General features: G+C 46.8%; 1 protein-coding gene across 1 annotated transcript in view; it reads left to right on the top strand.

Moving 5' to 3' along the window:
* The window catches only part of LOC140387085 (uncharacterized), a 126,949-nt gene that overhangs the window by 23,363 nt on the left and 87,219 nt on the right, over positions 1 to 16,367 (top strand). The window contains exon 2 of the mRNA XM_072470094.1: positions 14,470 to 14,543. Coding sequence (XP_072326195.1) covers positions 14,470 to 14,543 — 74 coding nt within the window. The remainder of the gene's footprint in view (positions 1 to 14,469; positions 14,544 to 16,367) is intronic.

The following is a 16,367-nucleotide window of genomic DNA, read 5'->3' as shown; positions in this document are numbered from 1 at the left end:
GGAGGAGGTTATAGAGATAGGGAGAGTTGTAGGGGCTAAAGTAGAGTACAGAGATAGGGAGGGTTGTAGGGACTAAAGGAGGTTACAGTGATAGGGAGGGCTGTAGGGGCTGGAGGAGGTTACAGAGATAGGGTGGGTTGTAGGAGCTGGAGGAGATTACAGAGATAGGGAGGGCTGTAGGGGCTGGAGGAGGTTACAGAGATAGGGTGGGTGGTAGGAGCTGGAGGAGGTTACAGAGATAGGGAGGGTTGCAGGAGCTGGAGGAGGTTACAGAGATAGGGAGGGTTGCAGGAGCTGGAGGAGGTTACAGAGATAGGGAGGGTTGTAGGAGCTGAAGGAGATTACAGAGATAGAGAGGGTTGCAGGAGCTGGAGGAGGTTACAGAGATAGGGAGGGGCTGAGACAGCGAATGGTATTGAAAGCAGGCATGGGAATTTGAATGGCACCTCCTGCAGCAGTGAATTCTGGAAGACTTGATGTGGCGATGCCAGCGTTGGACTGGGGTGAGCACAGTAAGAAATCGTACAACACCAGGTTAAACTCCAATAGGTTTGTTTCGAATCACTAGTTTTCAGAGCGCAGCTCCTTCCTCAGGATTCACCTGATGAAGGAGCTGCACTCCGAAAGCTAATGATTCAAAACAAACCTGTTGGACTTTAACCTGATGTTGTACAATTTATTTCTGGAAGACTGCCAACAGAAACTCTCCAAATTATCCCAAATTCCGGAGCATTGAATTGTTAACAATACCCAATTTCCAGACATGCCTACGGGCCCTCTGTGAACACTGAATGCAACTCACCTTCTTATTAAAAAAACACAGACAGAGATTTATAGAAACAGAAAGTGCCGTAACAGCTGACCAAGCCTGGCAGCATCTTCCAAAGGAGCGATTCTGGATTTGAAACAGACTCAGTTACTGTCTCCACAGGTGCTGGGGACCTATTGAGTTTCTCCAGCACTTTCTGTTCAAATTTTCAATCTCCAGATCTGCTGTGTTTTGTTTTTATTCCAGAAAAAGTGACACTGGGGAATGTGGAAAGCGATTGGCAAGGATTCTACCGGAACGTAGGGGTTCTACATTGTACAGGCCTGGCCTCTTGCCTCGGTGAAAGAGAGGTTTGAGGGAGAAGCCTGTTGCATGGTTATGAAGTGGATTTTGATAGGATCGATGGAGCGAGGATGTTTACTGTTGAGTTGGAGACCAGAATAAGGGGCTATTAATGTGCGACAGTCACTAATAAATCCAAGGGGGAATTCAGGTGAAATGAGGGGGGCGCGGTTCTCTGGGAAGATTTTTAAGTGCTGTAGCGAATGGAAATTGCCGCGAGCCTCCTGGTGCTCAGCCGAGTGAGGCTATTCAACATTAATTGGTCCACTTAACAAGGCTTCACGGGCTTCTCGCTACAAATGAAGGCTCACCAGCTGATTCGCTGGCATGCGCTCGCCAGCCCCTCGCTAACAGAGATAGATAGGTTCTTGATTAATAAGGAGCCAGGGGTTTGGGGGAGAAGGCAGGAGAATGGGGATGAGAAACATATCAGCCATTTTTGAATGGCGGAGCAGACTCGATGGGCCGAGTGGCCTAATTCTGCTCCTCTGTCTTATGGTCTTAACAAGATCGAGCAGCACTAAGCTGCACTTGCTCAGCCAACCGCAGTCAGCTCGCAACAATGGCGTTGAGGAAACCAGCCCCAAGATTCGGTGATGCTGACTTGGGGAGGCTACTAGGCACAGTGGTGGCCAGGAGCAATGTCCTATTCCTCCGAGGGTCCAGGACGGTAAGTCATAGGGCAGCCAGTGCTTCCTGGGACGAGGTGGCGGTGACAGTGAGCTCAGGGAGTGTGACCAGGAGGACTGGCCTTCAGTGCAGGAAGAAGGTCAATAGTCTACACCGGGTAGCACGAGTGAGTAGGCACAAATGAACCCCCCCCCCTCCCCAAGACCTTTCCGCCCCCACAGGAGCGTCTGCCCGCCTGTCCCCCTTCAACCCTTCCTCCACCCCTTCCTCCACCTCCTCCCCATTCAACCCCCCCCTAAGTCTTCCTTCACACCAATCCCTCACCACCACTGTGAACCAGGTGTGTGGCTAATGACACCCTCTCTGTATCTCCTCAGGAAAAGATCTCCCAGAATCGCCGAGCGAGGGCCCAGACTGGCGGTAGTATGCCGGACATAAGAATCCTCACCACCTTCGAGGAGCGGGCCCTGGTGGTGACTGGGGTGGCCGAGGACAGAACAGTAACCCACGTGGAGGCTGGGGGTTGCCGCAGAAGTGAGGAACCACTGGGCCTCACCCGAAGGACCTGTCAAACGCGAGTTGTTATTGCCTTACTGACTGACCCATCCCTCCTACTGATCACATGTCCATTCTCCCACAGGTCCTCCGGTCGACAGTGCCGGCCCATCCCAGGCAGCACCCTCTCCAGCCTCCCACGAGACCATCTTGGAGGGTGAGCTCTGAGGAAGACACCATAATGATCATGGCACAGCTGTCATCTCCATCCTCCACCAGCGCAAATACATGCACCTCAGTGGGACATGTTAGTGGACAGGCTGTTGGGGCACATTCTGGTGAGGCAGGAACACCCAGACGAGACAGCAGTCGGGGGTCTGCACCGCGGCCAACGCTGCTAGGGTAGCAACCGCAGTGGAGAGCCTGGTGCACAATGTCAGCACCATTGGTGTAGGTGTCCAAGGCGTCGCTCAGGCGCTGATGGCCATGGCTGAGGATCTCGACAGAATGTCCACCTTGCTGGGGGATGTCACCCAGTACCAGGCCGACCTTGATGACGTTCAGTGGGAGCAGAGAGAAGCAAACCTGCGCGGGACACTGCTGCAGGGGAGAGTATAAAGGCAGCGCCAGGCTCGAGGCCTTCACTCCTTCCAGGAGCAGAGAGGAGTGGACCTACGCAGGTCACTGTGCTGCAGGTAGGACAGCTACAAAATTGAAAAAAAAAACCCGGTAAAGTGGCGTCACAGGAGACTGTGACCTGATTGGCTGAAAGGCAGACTGGGCTAAATTTGAATATTTGTGGAGTTACTAGTTTTAATTTGATTCAAATTACTATTTTTAAGTTGATTTGAATTACTATTTTTAAAATCTTGACTTAGATTACTATTTTTAAGTTGATTTGAATTACTATTTCTTAAATTTTAAATTCTCACTTAAGTAACTATTTTGGGTTGATTTAAATTACTATTTTTAAGTTGATTTAAATAACTTTTTAAATTTTAATTAAATAACTTTTAAAATTTCAATTAAATAACTATTTAATTTGTTGTAAGATCAAGCAAGATAAATACTCAGGGATGAAGCTAATTAAATAGTACACGGGGATTGGATTTAATCTGACACGAAAACATCTTAAGTTTAATTGTAAAGGTTTAATTTAAAGGAAAGATTCATGGCAGGACAGCTCCAAGGCGTGGTCTGCTCCTCTTGCTCCATGTGGCAGGCTGGGGACAGTTCCAGTCCCCAGGGTCAGCAGTTACAGCTCCGGGAAGCTCGAGTTTCAGAGCTGGAGCGGCGGCTGGTGATACTGTGGAGCATTCCCGAGTCGGAGAGCATCGTGGATAGCATGTATAGAGTGGTGGCCACACCGCAGGCTCAGGCTCCGCAGGCAGGAAGGGAATGGGTGACCACCAGACAGAGCAAGCGAGCGAGGCAGGTAGTGCAGGGATCTCCTGTCGCCATTCCCCTGCAGAACAGATATACCGCTTTGGATACTGTTAAAGGGAATGGCCTCTCAGGGGAAAAGAACAACAGCCAAACTCGTGGCACCACGGTAGGTTCTGCTGCAGAGGGGAGGGGTGATAAGTGTGACAGTGCAATAGTTATAGGAGATTCAATTGTAAGCGGAATAGACAGGCGTTTCTGTGGCCACAAACGAGACTCCAGGATGGTATGTTGCCTCCCTGGTGCTAGGGTCAAGGATGTCTCGGTGCGGGTACAGGACATTCTGGAGGGGGAGGGTGAACAGCCAGTGGTTGTGGTACACATCGGTACAAATAACATAGGTAAAAAAAGGGATGAGGTCCTAAAAGCAGAATACAGGGAGCGAGGAAGGAAGTTAAGAAATCGGACCTCGAAGGTAGTGATCTCAGGATTACTACCGGTGCCACGTGCTAGTCAGAGTAGAAACAACAGGATATATAGGATGAATACGTGGCTGAAGGGATGGTGTCAGGGGGAGGGTTTCAGATTCCTGGGGCATTGGGACCGGTTTAGGGGAGGTGGGACCAGTACAAATTGGACAGGTTATACCTGGCAGGACTGGAACTGATGTCGCAGGGCGGCTAATTGCTAGAGCGGTTGGGGAGTGTTTAAACTAATGTGGGAGGGGGTTGGGAAACGATGCAGGAAGTTGGAAGGTAGTAAAACAAGGGCAGAAACAAAAGGCAGTATGGGGGAAAGTGTAAGGCAGAGAAGCCATAGTCAAAAATCAAAAAGGGCGACAGTACAAGGTACAGTGACTGAGGGGAGCTCAGTGAATAGGCCCAGTAATACTAAAAGGAATAAAACGGGAAGTAAAAACATAAATGGAAAGCGACGCGGCAGGTTGTTACAAGAAGATATGGGTTCAACGACAAGGAAAATTAGGAGAACATAGAACAGTACAGCACAGAACAGGCCCTTCGGCCCTCGATGTTGTGCCATTAAGAAATGTTAAAAGAAAAAATAACTTAGGAGAGATTACTGATCAAGGTGTTAAGATTCAAAACAGAGGTATAAAAGCCAACATAAGCGTACTTTACCTGAATGCTCGTAGTATTCGGAATAAGGTAAATGAGTTGATGGCGCAAATCATCGTGAATGACTATGATTTAGTGGCCATTACTGAAACATGGTTAAAGGATGGTCACGACTGGGAGTTAAATATCCAAGGGTATCAAACTATTCGGAAGGACAGAGTGGATGGTAACGGAGGTGGTGTAGCTCTGTTATTTAAGGATGACATCTGGGCAATAGTAAGGGATGACATCGGTGCTATGGAGGATAAAGTTGAATCCATTTGGGTGGAAATCAGGATTGGAAGGCGAAAAAGTCACTGATAAGAGTAGTCGATAGGCCACCACATAGTAACATTATGGTGGGGCAGGCAATAAACAAATAAATAATTGAAGCATGTAGAAATGGTACAGCAGTTATCATGGGGAATTTAATCTATATGTCGATTGGTTTAACCAGGTCGGTCAAGGCAGCCTTGAGGAGGAGTTTATAGAATGTATCCGCGATAGTTTCCTAGAACAGTATGTAATGGAACCTACAAGGGAACAAGCGGTCCTTTGTGCTTAAACAAAGGAGATTACAATGGGATGAAAGAACAGCTAGCTAAGGTAGACTGGGAGCAAAGACTTCATGGTGAAACAGTTGATGAACAGTGGAGAACCTTCCAAGCAATTTTTCACAGTGCTCAGCAAAGGTTTATACCAACAAAAAGGAAGGACGGTAAAAAGAGGGAAAATCGACCGTGGATATCTAAGGAAATAAGGGAGAGTATCAAATTGAAGGAAAAAACATACAAAGTGGCAAAGATTAGTGGGAGACTCGAGGACTGGGAAATCTTTAGGGGGCAACAGAAAGCTACTAAAAAAGCTATAAAGAAGAGGAAGATAGATTATGAGATAAACTTGCTCAGAATATAAAAACAGACAGTAAACATTTCTACAAATATGTAAAACAAAAAAGAGTGGTTAAGGTAAATATTAGTCCTTTAGAGGATGAGAAGGGAGATTTAATAATGGGAGATGAGGAAATGGCTAAGGAACTGAACAGGTTTTTTGGGTCGGTCTTCACAGTGGAAAACACAAATAACATTCCAGTGACTGATGGAAATGAGGCTATGACATCTGAGGACCTTGAGATGACTATCATCATGAAGGAAGTAGTGATGGGCAAGCTAATGGGGCTAAAGGTAGACAAGTCTCCTGGCCCTGATGGAATGCAGCCCAGAGTGCTAAAAGAGATGGCTAGGGAAATTGCAAATGCACTAGTGATAATTTCCCAAAATTCACTAGACTCTGGGGTGGTCCCGGCGGATTGGAAATTAGCAAACGTGACACCACTGTTTAAAAAAGGAGGTAGGCAGAAAGCGGGTAATTATAGGCCAGTTAGCTTAACTTCGGTAGTAGAGAAGATGCTGGAATCTATCATCAAGGAAGAAAAAGCGAGGCATCTGGATGGAAATTGTCTCATTGGGCAGACGCAGCATGGGTTCATAAAGGGCAGGTCATGCCTAACTAATTTAGTGGACTCTTTTGAGGGCATTACCAGTGCGGTAGATAACGGGGAGCCAATGGATGTGGTATATCTGGATTTCCAGAAAGCTTTTGACAAGGTGCCACACAATAGATTGCTGCATAAGATAAAGATTCATGGCATTAAGGGTAAAGTAGTAGCATGGATAGAGGATTGGTTAATTAATAGAAAGCAAAGAGTGGGGTTTAATGGGTATTTCTCTGGTTGGCATCAGTAGCTAGTGGTGTCCCTCAGGGTTCAGTATTGGGCCCACAATTGTTCACAATTTACATTGATGATTTGGAGTTGGGGACCAAGGGCAATGTGTCCAAGTTTGCAGACGACACTAAGATGAGTGGTAAAGCAAAAGGTGCAGAGGATACCGGAAGCCTGCAGAGGGATTTGGATAGGTTAAGTGAATGGGCTAGGGTCTGGCAGATGGAATACAATGTTGACAAATGTGAGATTATCCATTTTGGTAGGAATAATAGCAAAAGGGATTATTATTTAAATGATAAAATATTGAAACATGCTGCTGTGCAAAGAGACCTGGGTGTGCTAGTGCATGAGTCGCAAAAAGTTGGTTTACAGGTGCAACAGGTGATTAAGAAGGCAAATGGAATGTTGTCCTTCATTGCTAGAGGAATGGAGTTTAAGACTAGGGAGGTTCTGCTGCAATTGTATAAGGTGTTAGTGAAGCCACATCTGGAGTATTGTGTTCAGTTTTGGTCTCCTTACCTGAGAAAGGACGTACTTGCACTGGAGGGTGTGCAGAGGAGTTTCACTAGGTTAATCCGAGAACTGAAGGGATTGGATTACGAGGAGAGGTTGAGTAGACTGGGACTGTACTCGTTGGAATTTAGAAGGATAAGGGGGGGGGGATCTTATAGAAAGGTATAAAATTATGAAGGGAATAGATAGGATAGATGCGGGCAGGTTGTTTCCACTGGCGGGTGAAAGCAGAACTAGGGGGCATAGCCTCAAAATAAGGGGAAGTAGATTTAGGACTGAGCTTAGGAGGAACTTCTTCACCCAAAGGGTTGTGAATCTATGGAATTCCTTGCCCAGTGACGCAGTAGAGACTCCTTCATTAAATGTTTTTAAGATAAAGATAGATAGTTTTTGAAGAATAAAGGGATTAAGGGTTATGGTGTTCGGGCCGGAAAGTGGTGCTGAGTCCAAAAAAGATCAGCCATGATCTCATTGAATGGTGGAGCAGGCTCGAGGGGCCAGATGGCCTACTCCTGCTCCTAGTTCTTATGTTCTTATGTCCCACTCTCAGATGGGCATGGCTGAGGCATTGCGGAGCTTGTCCCAGTCGCAGGTGGACATTGTCGAGCATGTCCCAGTCACTGAGGAGCATCGCCGAGGGTGTCGACACGATGATGCAGTCCATGGGGAACTGCCAGGGCTGGCAGAGCCAGATGATGCAGGGCAGCTGGGGCTTGAACCAGCTGCCCCTCCATCCCAAAGTGAACCCCAGGTCCCTATGGGCACCGACCTGGAGGAGGGGGCGCTGAGTGCCAACCCGGACCCATCCCATGGAGAGGGGATGGCGGCCATCGGCACCCCCCCCACCCTCCCTTGGCAGTCACCCCTGCGACAATCCCCCACCCCCAGCTAAGGGTCCCCACTCCCCACCGAGCAGAGGGGCAGCAAGCCCAGTACCCCGGGCTCGTTGCCTGCGGGCAAAAGTGGCTACTCACCTCCTCGGCTCTCCACAGAAGCCCTTCCGCCAAGTTCACATTTTTCAAAAGGAGTACTAATCAACGCCAGTGTGAGCACTTGCTGGGGAGGCCGCTGAATGACAGGATGCTGTTGGATATGGGGTGGATGGAAAAGGGGCTTAACTGGTGATAATGGGTTTCATGCTAAGCTACGGTGAGATCCTGATTTCACCTATGGGAGCGGGTCGGTTGCATCGCAAACCTGGTGCGATTCTTGTTTTTTGGTCTCTCCCTGCCTATTCACCTGCCTCACTTTGCTTGAGCGAGAACATAGCAAGGCCGGAGAATCGCACCCTAGGACTCGCTCCCATGGGGAGTGGGGAGAATGTGGAACTCACTCCCACAGGGTGTGGGGAGAAGGTAGGACTTGCTCCCACAGGGAGTGGGGAGAATATGGGAATTTGCTCCCACAGGGAGTGGGGCGAATGTGGGACTCACTCCCACAGGGAGGGGGATGAATGTGTGACTTGCTCCCACACGGAGTGGGGAGAATGTGGGGCTCACTCCCACAGGGAGTGGAGAGAAAGTAGGACTCACTCCCACGGTGAGTGGGGAGAATGTGGGACTCGCTCCCACAGGGAGTAGGGAGAGTGTGGGACTTGCTCCCACAGGGAGTCAGCAGAATGAGGGACTCACTCCCGCAGGGAGTGGATGAGGTGAATAGCATTAGTGGATAAAAGCAAATTACTGCGGATGCTGGAATCTGAAACCAAAGAGAAAATGCTGGAAAATCTTGGTGTGGAGGTGGAAACACCGGCACAGAGCTGATGGGCTGAATGGCCCATTTGAGGGCTGTAAATCTGATGTAATACTGTTGCACAACATGGAGCAGTAAAACATTATTAGATCTTATGTGAGGGTTGTGCCAATTTGGGCCTCATTTTATCCCTGACTCACTCTTTGACTCAATGAGGCAGTCAGGAGCCTCGTTGGCGTGAAACTTTGGAACACTGCAATGTTTAAGGATTAAAGTTCCTGGAAAATCCCGCCATATAACTGGCAGAAGTCCGAAGGTTGCCTCTGTCACTTCAATTCCCCACAGTCATATCTCGAGTACAGTAATGGTTTTGATATCGAACTACGAACCCACAGTCCAGAGTTCAAATCCCAACTGACCAAGATGAGCAAATAAGATAAACAAACTGGATGGAGTCAGGAGTGGGACCACAGACGAGATGGCTATGAACAATTATCCCGCAAACAAACGTCTTCAACTAATGTTCCGGCTTTGGCCTCCAAGTGAATCGAGCCCCACATCGCATGCCCCAGGAGATCAGAAGGCCATTCAGCCCCTCAAGCCTGCCATTCGATCAGTTCATGGGCTAATCTTCATTTTCATTTCATATTCCCACCTTGGTCCTCTAATCCTGAATCGCATTCCCTAACAAAAATCAGTTTTCAAATTTTCAATTGATCCTCCTCCCAGCCTCGACAATATTTTTTTTTAGGGGAGTGGAGGAGGGTGTCCCGGATTGCCGCTCCTCTTTGAGTGACGAAATGCTTCCTGACATCACCCCCAGGGCGGCCTGGCTCCAGTTTTAAGGCTGTGACTCCCCTCCTCTTTTTCTGCTTCCCTGCCACTGCGGGAGCGAGTCCCACTAGAGGTTTCTATTTATGCCAATGAATACTTTAATCATCTTAAACACTTCAGGTTGACTAGCCCTTCAAACTCCAGTCAACAATGCATCTAAGGTTGACCCTTAATGTCCCCTGAGCTTCTCCAAACAAAACACCTAATGGTAAAAGACACTGAGTCAAGACGAGGCCGTCCATCATCTCCTGAAGACAATTGAATGGGCACTAACTGCGCCTTGCCAGCAATGCACACATTCTGAAAAAAATCCCCGATTCAATTATGGAATTCCCTCTCTAAACCTCTCCACCTCTCTCTCACACACACACACTCTCTCTCACCCCCCTTTCTCTCTTTCACACTCTCATTCCACCTCTCTTGCTCCCTCACTCCACCTTTCTCTCTTTCCACCTCTCTCGCTTTCTCTCTCACACCACCTTTCTCTCTCACTCCACCTTTCTCTCTTTCTACCTCTCTCGCTTTCTCTCTCACACCACCTTTCTCTCTCACTCCACCTTTCTCTCTTTCCACCACTCTCACTTTCTCTCTCACTCCACCTTTCTCTCTTTCCACCACTCTCACTTTCTCTCTCACTCCACCTTTCTCTCTCACACCACCTTTCTCTCTCACTCCACCTTTCTCTCTTTCCACCACTCTCACTTTCTCTCTCACTCCACCTTTCTCTCTCACTCCACCTCTCTTGCTCTCTCACTCCACCTTTCTCTCTTTCCACCTCTCTCGCTTTCTCTCTCACTCCACCTATCTCTCTCACTCCACCTCTCTTTCTCTCTCACTCCGCCTTTCTCTCTCACTCCACCTCTCTTTCTCTCTCACTCCACCTCTCCCTCTTTCTCTTTCTCACTCCATCTTTCTCTTTCGCACTCCACGTCTATCTTTCCATCTCCCTTTCTCTCATTCCACCTCTCTCTGTCTCTCTTTCTCATTCCACCTCTCTTGCTCTCTCCATTAACACGCTCCTTTAAAAAGCGAGCTCTTCGACCAAGCTTTTGGTCCTTCTGTGACTTGGTGTCACACATGTCTGATTTATCCCCCATGAAGCTATTTGCAATTTTCTACTTTGTTAAAGGTTCTAGTTTAACAAAGTTTATCATGCTCTGGCACAAAAAGAGGCTATTCAGCCCATCAACTCTATTCCAATATTACCTTCATAGGCGCCTCCTGGGTTAATTCTCTGCCCTGTCCACCATTTAAGCAACTGTCCAATTCTTCTTTAAATCATAAAATCATTTAACGGTTACAGCATCGAGGGAGGCCATTCATCCTGTCGAGTCTGTGCTGTCCTTCTGAAGAAGCAATTCACCTTGTGTCACTCCACTGCCTTCTCCCGTAGCCCTGTAATTAGTCCATTTTCCGATCATGTTCGAATTCGCTATCAAAAGCCTTGATTGAACCTGTATCCCAACGGCGGTTTAGCTCAGTTGGCGGGACAGCTGGTTTGTGACACAGAGCGAGGCCAACAGCATGGGTTCAATTCCAGTTGAGGCTATTCATGAAGGGCTCCATCATCAAACCTGCCCCTCACCTGAGGTGTGGTGATCCTCAGGTTAAATCACCACCAGTCAGCTCCCTCGCTCAAGGGAAAGCAGCCTATGGTCATCTGGGAATCATAGAATCCTACAGTGCAGGAGGAGGCCATTCGGCCCATCGAGTCTGCACCGACCCTCAGAAAGAGCACCCTACTTAAGTCCATGCCTCCACCCTAACCCAGTAACCCCACTAAGGGGCAATTTATCCTGGCCAATCTACCTAGCCTGCACATCTTTGGACTGGACAATGGTGACTTTGCTTTACTTACTAACATAACTTCCTTGTTGCTGTACTCTCTGCCACTATTGATAAAGGCCCTTTAATAACCACATGCTCAACCTGTCCTGCCACCTTCAATGATTTATGCACATATACACCCAGGTTCCTCTGCTTCTGCCAAAATGAATCACTTCACACTTCTTTGCATTAACCTTCATGTGTCCCTTGTCTGCCCATGCCACCCAACATGTACATGTGATTTTGAAACTCTGTAATGTCCTCCAATGCTTCCAATTTTCTATCATCCATAAATTTTGAAATTGTGCTCTGAACACCAATGTCTAGTTTATTAACCAATACAAGGAGGAACAGGGGTCTTAATGCCAATCCCTGGGATAGCCATTTCCTCCAGCCCAAATTCCTTTCTCCAGCCCAATAAACATCCATTCACCACTACTCTCCATTTCCTGTCACTCAGCCAATTTTGTATTCATGGTCCGTTTTTTCCCCATGAGCTCTAACTTTGCTCATAGGTCTGTTGTGTGACACTGTATCAAATGTCTTCTGGAAGTCCATGTACACCAGATCCACAGCATTACTCTCATCAACCCTTTCTGTTACCTCCTCAAAAAACTCCAGCGAGTTAGTTAAGTATGATTTGCTCTTAACCAATCTGCATTGCCTTTCCTTAATTATTTTCCCAAGTGACTATTCATTTTGAAAATGAATTTAAATTGAATTCATTTAATTTAACCCAGACCTGCTTAGGTTTTCCAGCATTTTTTCTCTTTGGTTTCAGATTCCAGCATCTGCAGTAATTTGCTTTTATCCATTTAGTAATGGGTTGTGGCAGAATTACTAACCATCCAATATTTGAAGACATTTTTCTGATTCCTCTTCATTTGTTTTTGTGATTCTCTTCAATGTATTTTTCATCACTTATCCTACCTGAACCTGTCATGGTATTCAAGCCATTGATCAGGTCACCCCCTAACCTTCCTAATCATGCCACCCTCATCCTGGATAACATCAGGTCAATTAGAGGGCAATTGTTCTCTTACAGACCAACAGATCAGTTTGTGTTTAATTGTTTTACAGCAGATCAACAGGCCAGTTAGAGATGAATTGTTCTGAGACAGAGAGATTAAATGTTCTCCGGCAGATCGACAGGTCATTTAGAAGCTAATTTTTCTCCAGCATGTCAATCTCATGATAATTGTTTTCAGGAAGATGAACAAGTCAATTATCCTCTAACTATTGAGATAGTTTAGATAAAAGATAATTTTTCTCCGGCCGGTCATTTAGAGGATAATTGACTTGTTCATCTTCCTGAGAACAATTATTCTCTAAGTGACCCTACTTACACCTTGAGTCCTTAAATGAATACACATTGTTAACAAATCTGTGACAGCAAAATAATACACTTGTATTTTTGTTAAACAGAGCCTCCATTGATAAACCACCAGAAACATCGATAGATGTCCAAAAACATTTTAATAGATTGCAGGTAGTGGGATTGAGCGATACAGAATAGCAAAATCCCACATTTGAACCACAGTGCCTGTTGAATTAACCAATCTTAGTCAGTGTTTTGGATATGTGTTGATTATGGTGATCATGCCCATCCCCTTGTTGGTAAGTTCTCAGATGTGGATGTTCATTGTTTGCCATTCATGTGAGTTCCTTTTCGCTGGTAGCTGAGGACCCAGCATTTACCTCAGTAGTTAGCATTGCTGCCTCTGAGTCAGAAGGTCTCGGGTTCGAGCCCTGCTCCAGGCTGTCCCCGGGTGTGGCGTTGAGAGTTGCAGCTGAGAATTTCAGGTTGCGATCAGCAGTGCACCCTCGTCCAGTGGGAAAGGACCTAAGCAACCTCATGTTGTGGGAATTCATCAAACCTTATAGGGACTAGCACCCTGTTTCCCCCTTTGACTGGTATAAAGACGGTTTTGGTCACTGACAAAACAATGCTCACACCACCTTGCCAGACTGTTAAACATCTTTCTGAAAAGTAACAGTGATTGTACAAAGCTAATTCTAAACCTCTCTAAATATTACAACACGTGTTTAATCAGTGGTCTCTTTGTAAGAATAAATGTCCCCTAATTACCCGAAACCAATCATTTTACAGTTTGTTCCCAGCCTTTGAGTTACAACAAGGCAGTGGGAGAGGGTCATAAATGGTGCTGGAAGTTGAGGTCAAAGAGTAGTTAAGTGGTTGGACTTTAAGATTCCAACGGAATAGCAGCACACCTTTATCACCCACGAGAGATGCCTATATATAGCTTACCCAAAGCAGATTGCCAGCCTTCCTCAGAGCTGCTAATCTAAGGAGGTGAGTGGTTATGTGAAGAGTACCTTGTGATTCTGAGCGGAGCCAATGATGTAGTATTCTGTTTTGACTTGTATTGAAGGCTATGTTTCTTGTGATTCAATCAGTCGTAATGATTTGAGAGTCCTGCCTTGTCCCAATAGAGCTAGTTATGCATTAGCCTTGTGCTGCGCCAGTGGTGAAGGTTAATCTGAAAAATTGCGGGTGTTTTTTACACATTACTGATTGAAGTGGGAGCTGGGCAGTGGAAATGCTGGGAGGGCACATTGGCCAGAGCTGCTCTCAACTTGTAAAAGGTCCAAGAAAAAAAGGTCCCAGATTTCTCGGCAACCTTACTTGCCCCCTCGATGTCCCGAAGCCCTTCATAGCGAGTGAAGTATTTTAGGGTGTAGGAGCTTTTAATGAGATGTGAAACCGTGACTCCTGTCCACAAGAGCAGTGGGTGTGGTGGGGTGGAGGTGGTGTGGTGGGGTGGGGGCGGAATGTTCTCCATGATGTCTTGGGGCAAACATTTACCCCTCCCCTAAAGGCCAAGAAGAGGTAACCCAGCCATCTATATTGCTGCTTGTGGAAGCTTGCTGTGTGCAAATTGGGCTTCCTACATGAAGCTAGACTTCATTGGCTTGTTGCATGAGGATGCCATATCAATGCCAGTCTGACCTCTCTCTCTCTCAACCAAAACCATTTCCAATGGAGACAGTGTTGTCCGATATAAGGGTAATTCTAATGCCAAGTGGCTTGCTTTGGACTGTGATCAGGCATTCTAGTCCGCTTCTTTGGATATTGAGGTGAAAAATATTCATGTCTCTTTCTATTTTTGGATCTTTTCTAGATTTGCAATTGAACCCAAAGCCCCCAATACCATGAAGCTGATCAGCATCGTCTTGGCATTGACAGTCCTGACTGGTGAGTATCACTGGGGGTCCTGTTCTGGCGAGGGGATGGCAGCTAAGTGGTAATGTTACTGTGCTAACAATGCAGAGATCCACATTAATGCTCTTGAAGTGTGAGTTCAAATCCCATCAAGGCAGCCGGGGACATTTAAGCACAATTAGAAGTTAAATTTAGAATTAAAAACATGGTCTCATTAATAATGGCCATCAATTGTAAAAACCCTTCTGGCTCACTAATGTCCTTCAGGGAGGGAAATCTGTCATCCTTACCAGGTCAGGCCTACATGTGACTCCTGGCCCACAGCGATCATGTTGACTCTTAAATTGCTCTGTGAAATGGCCGAGCAAGTCATCAGTTGAATCAAACTGCTAGAGGCTTGGGTCACTGTCTATGCGGAGTTTGCACGTTCTCCCCGTGTCTGCGTGGGTTTCCTCCGGGTGCTCCGGTTTCCTCCCACGGTCCGGAAAGACGTGCTGTTAGGTGAATTGGACATTGTGAATTCTCCCTTTGTTTACACGAACAGGTGCCGGAATGTGGTGACCAGGGACTTTTTACAGTAACTTTATTGCAGTGTTAATGTAAGCCTACTTGTGACAATAAAGATTATCATTATTATTCTTATTATAAATTGAGCCATGCTCACCCTTAGACTTGCTCGGGTCGGAAGGCTCTTCGCTTACCCTCTGCCACTTGAGCACGTGATCCAGGCCAGTGCACCCAGTGCCAGCACCGAGGGAGTGCTGTGCCATCAGTAGTGCCCTCATTTGGATGAGATGACAAACGCCCTCAGATGGAATCAAAAGACGACAAGGCCATTATCTGGAAGAAGTAGTGGGTTGGCGTGGGGAGGGGGAGGGATGGGGGGAAGAGGGGTCAGTGGGGTTGGGGCGGGTGGTGTTCTCCCTAGTGTCCTTCGAGCAATGTTCATCCCTAAACCAACATTGAACAAAACACAGATGATCTGGACCACTATCACATGGGTGTTTGTGGGATCCTGCTGTGTACAAATTAGCTGCTGATGTTTCCTCCATTACCACAGTGACCACACTTTGGCAGAAGCACTTCAAGCCATGTGCGGTACCCCGAGGTTGCGAATGATGTGATAAAAATGCAAGACAATCTTCGGGTGCCAGGTACTTTAAACAGGACAAAGCGGGGTAATCTGATAGTGGCCAGGCTTGTGTGTCTGTTGCTGATAAACAACTTTACTCTCTCAACCTATAAGTAATGGCAAATCGGACAAAACTGGATCAAATTGCCTCTGTTTATCTGAGTCATCACAACCTATCTCTTCTCTCATGTGACTTTCTCGAGTCTAGGATGAGAGCAGAGCTACTGTCGTGACCAACATTTTTCCAGGATGAATAAGCACCACAAACAGGTCAGCTGGTGACTGCTGCTATTCACAACTGTATGTGGGATCCTCCTGTGCACAACTTGGCTGTCTGCCTAGCTAATTGCCGTAGCAGGTTAAGGCATCCTTGTGTGCCAAGTGCTTTAACTCTCTGCATAAATATGCCTCCCTAATGTATTTAATGTTGTGGTTTATGATATTAATTTTATTATTATTCCAGTCCCTTCAACCCTCCAGTGTCTCGGCTTCTACATATTCTGACCCCTCATTCTCCAATTCCCATCACTCCACCATTGGCGGCTATGCCTTCAACAGACTGAGGCCCTAAGCTCTGGAATTCCCTCCCTAACCTCTCCAACTCTTTCTCTCTCTCTCTCTCTCCCTACTTTAAGATGCTCCTTAAAAATGGCTCTTTGACCAAGCTTTTTGTCACATGACCCTCCTTGCTTGGCTCAGGGTCAGAATGTGTTTGATAATCGCAC

Source organism: Scyliorhinus torazame, chromosome 12 (assembly GCF_047496885.1).
Source record: "Scyliorhinus torazame isolate Kashiwa2021f chromosome 12, sScyTor2.1, whole genome shotgun sequence".
NCBI lineage: Eukaryota > Metazoa > Chordata > Chondrichthyes > Carcharhiniformes > Scyliorhinidae > Scyliorhinus > Scyliorhinus torazame.
The sequence above is the reverse complement of the archived record's forward strand: the minus strand, read 5'-3'. Positions and strand labels throughout refer to the sequence as shown.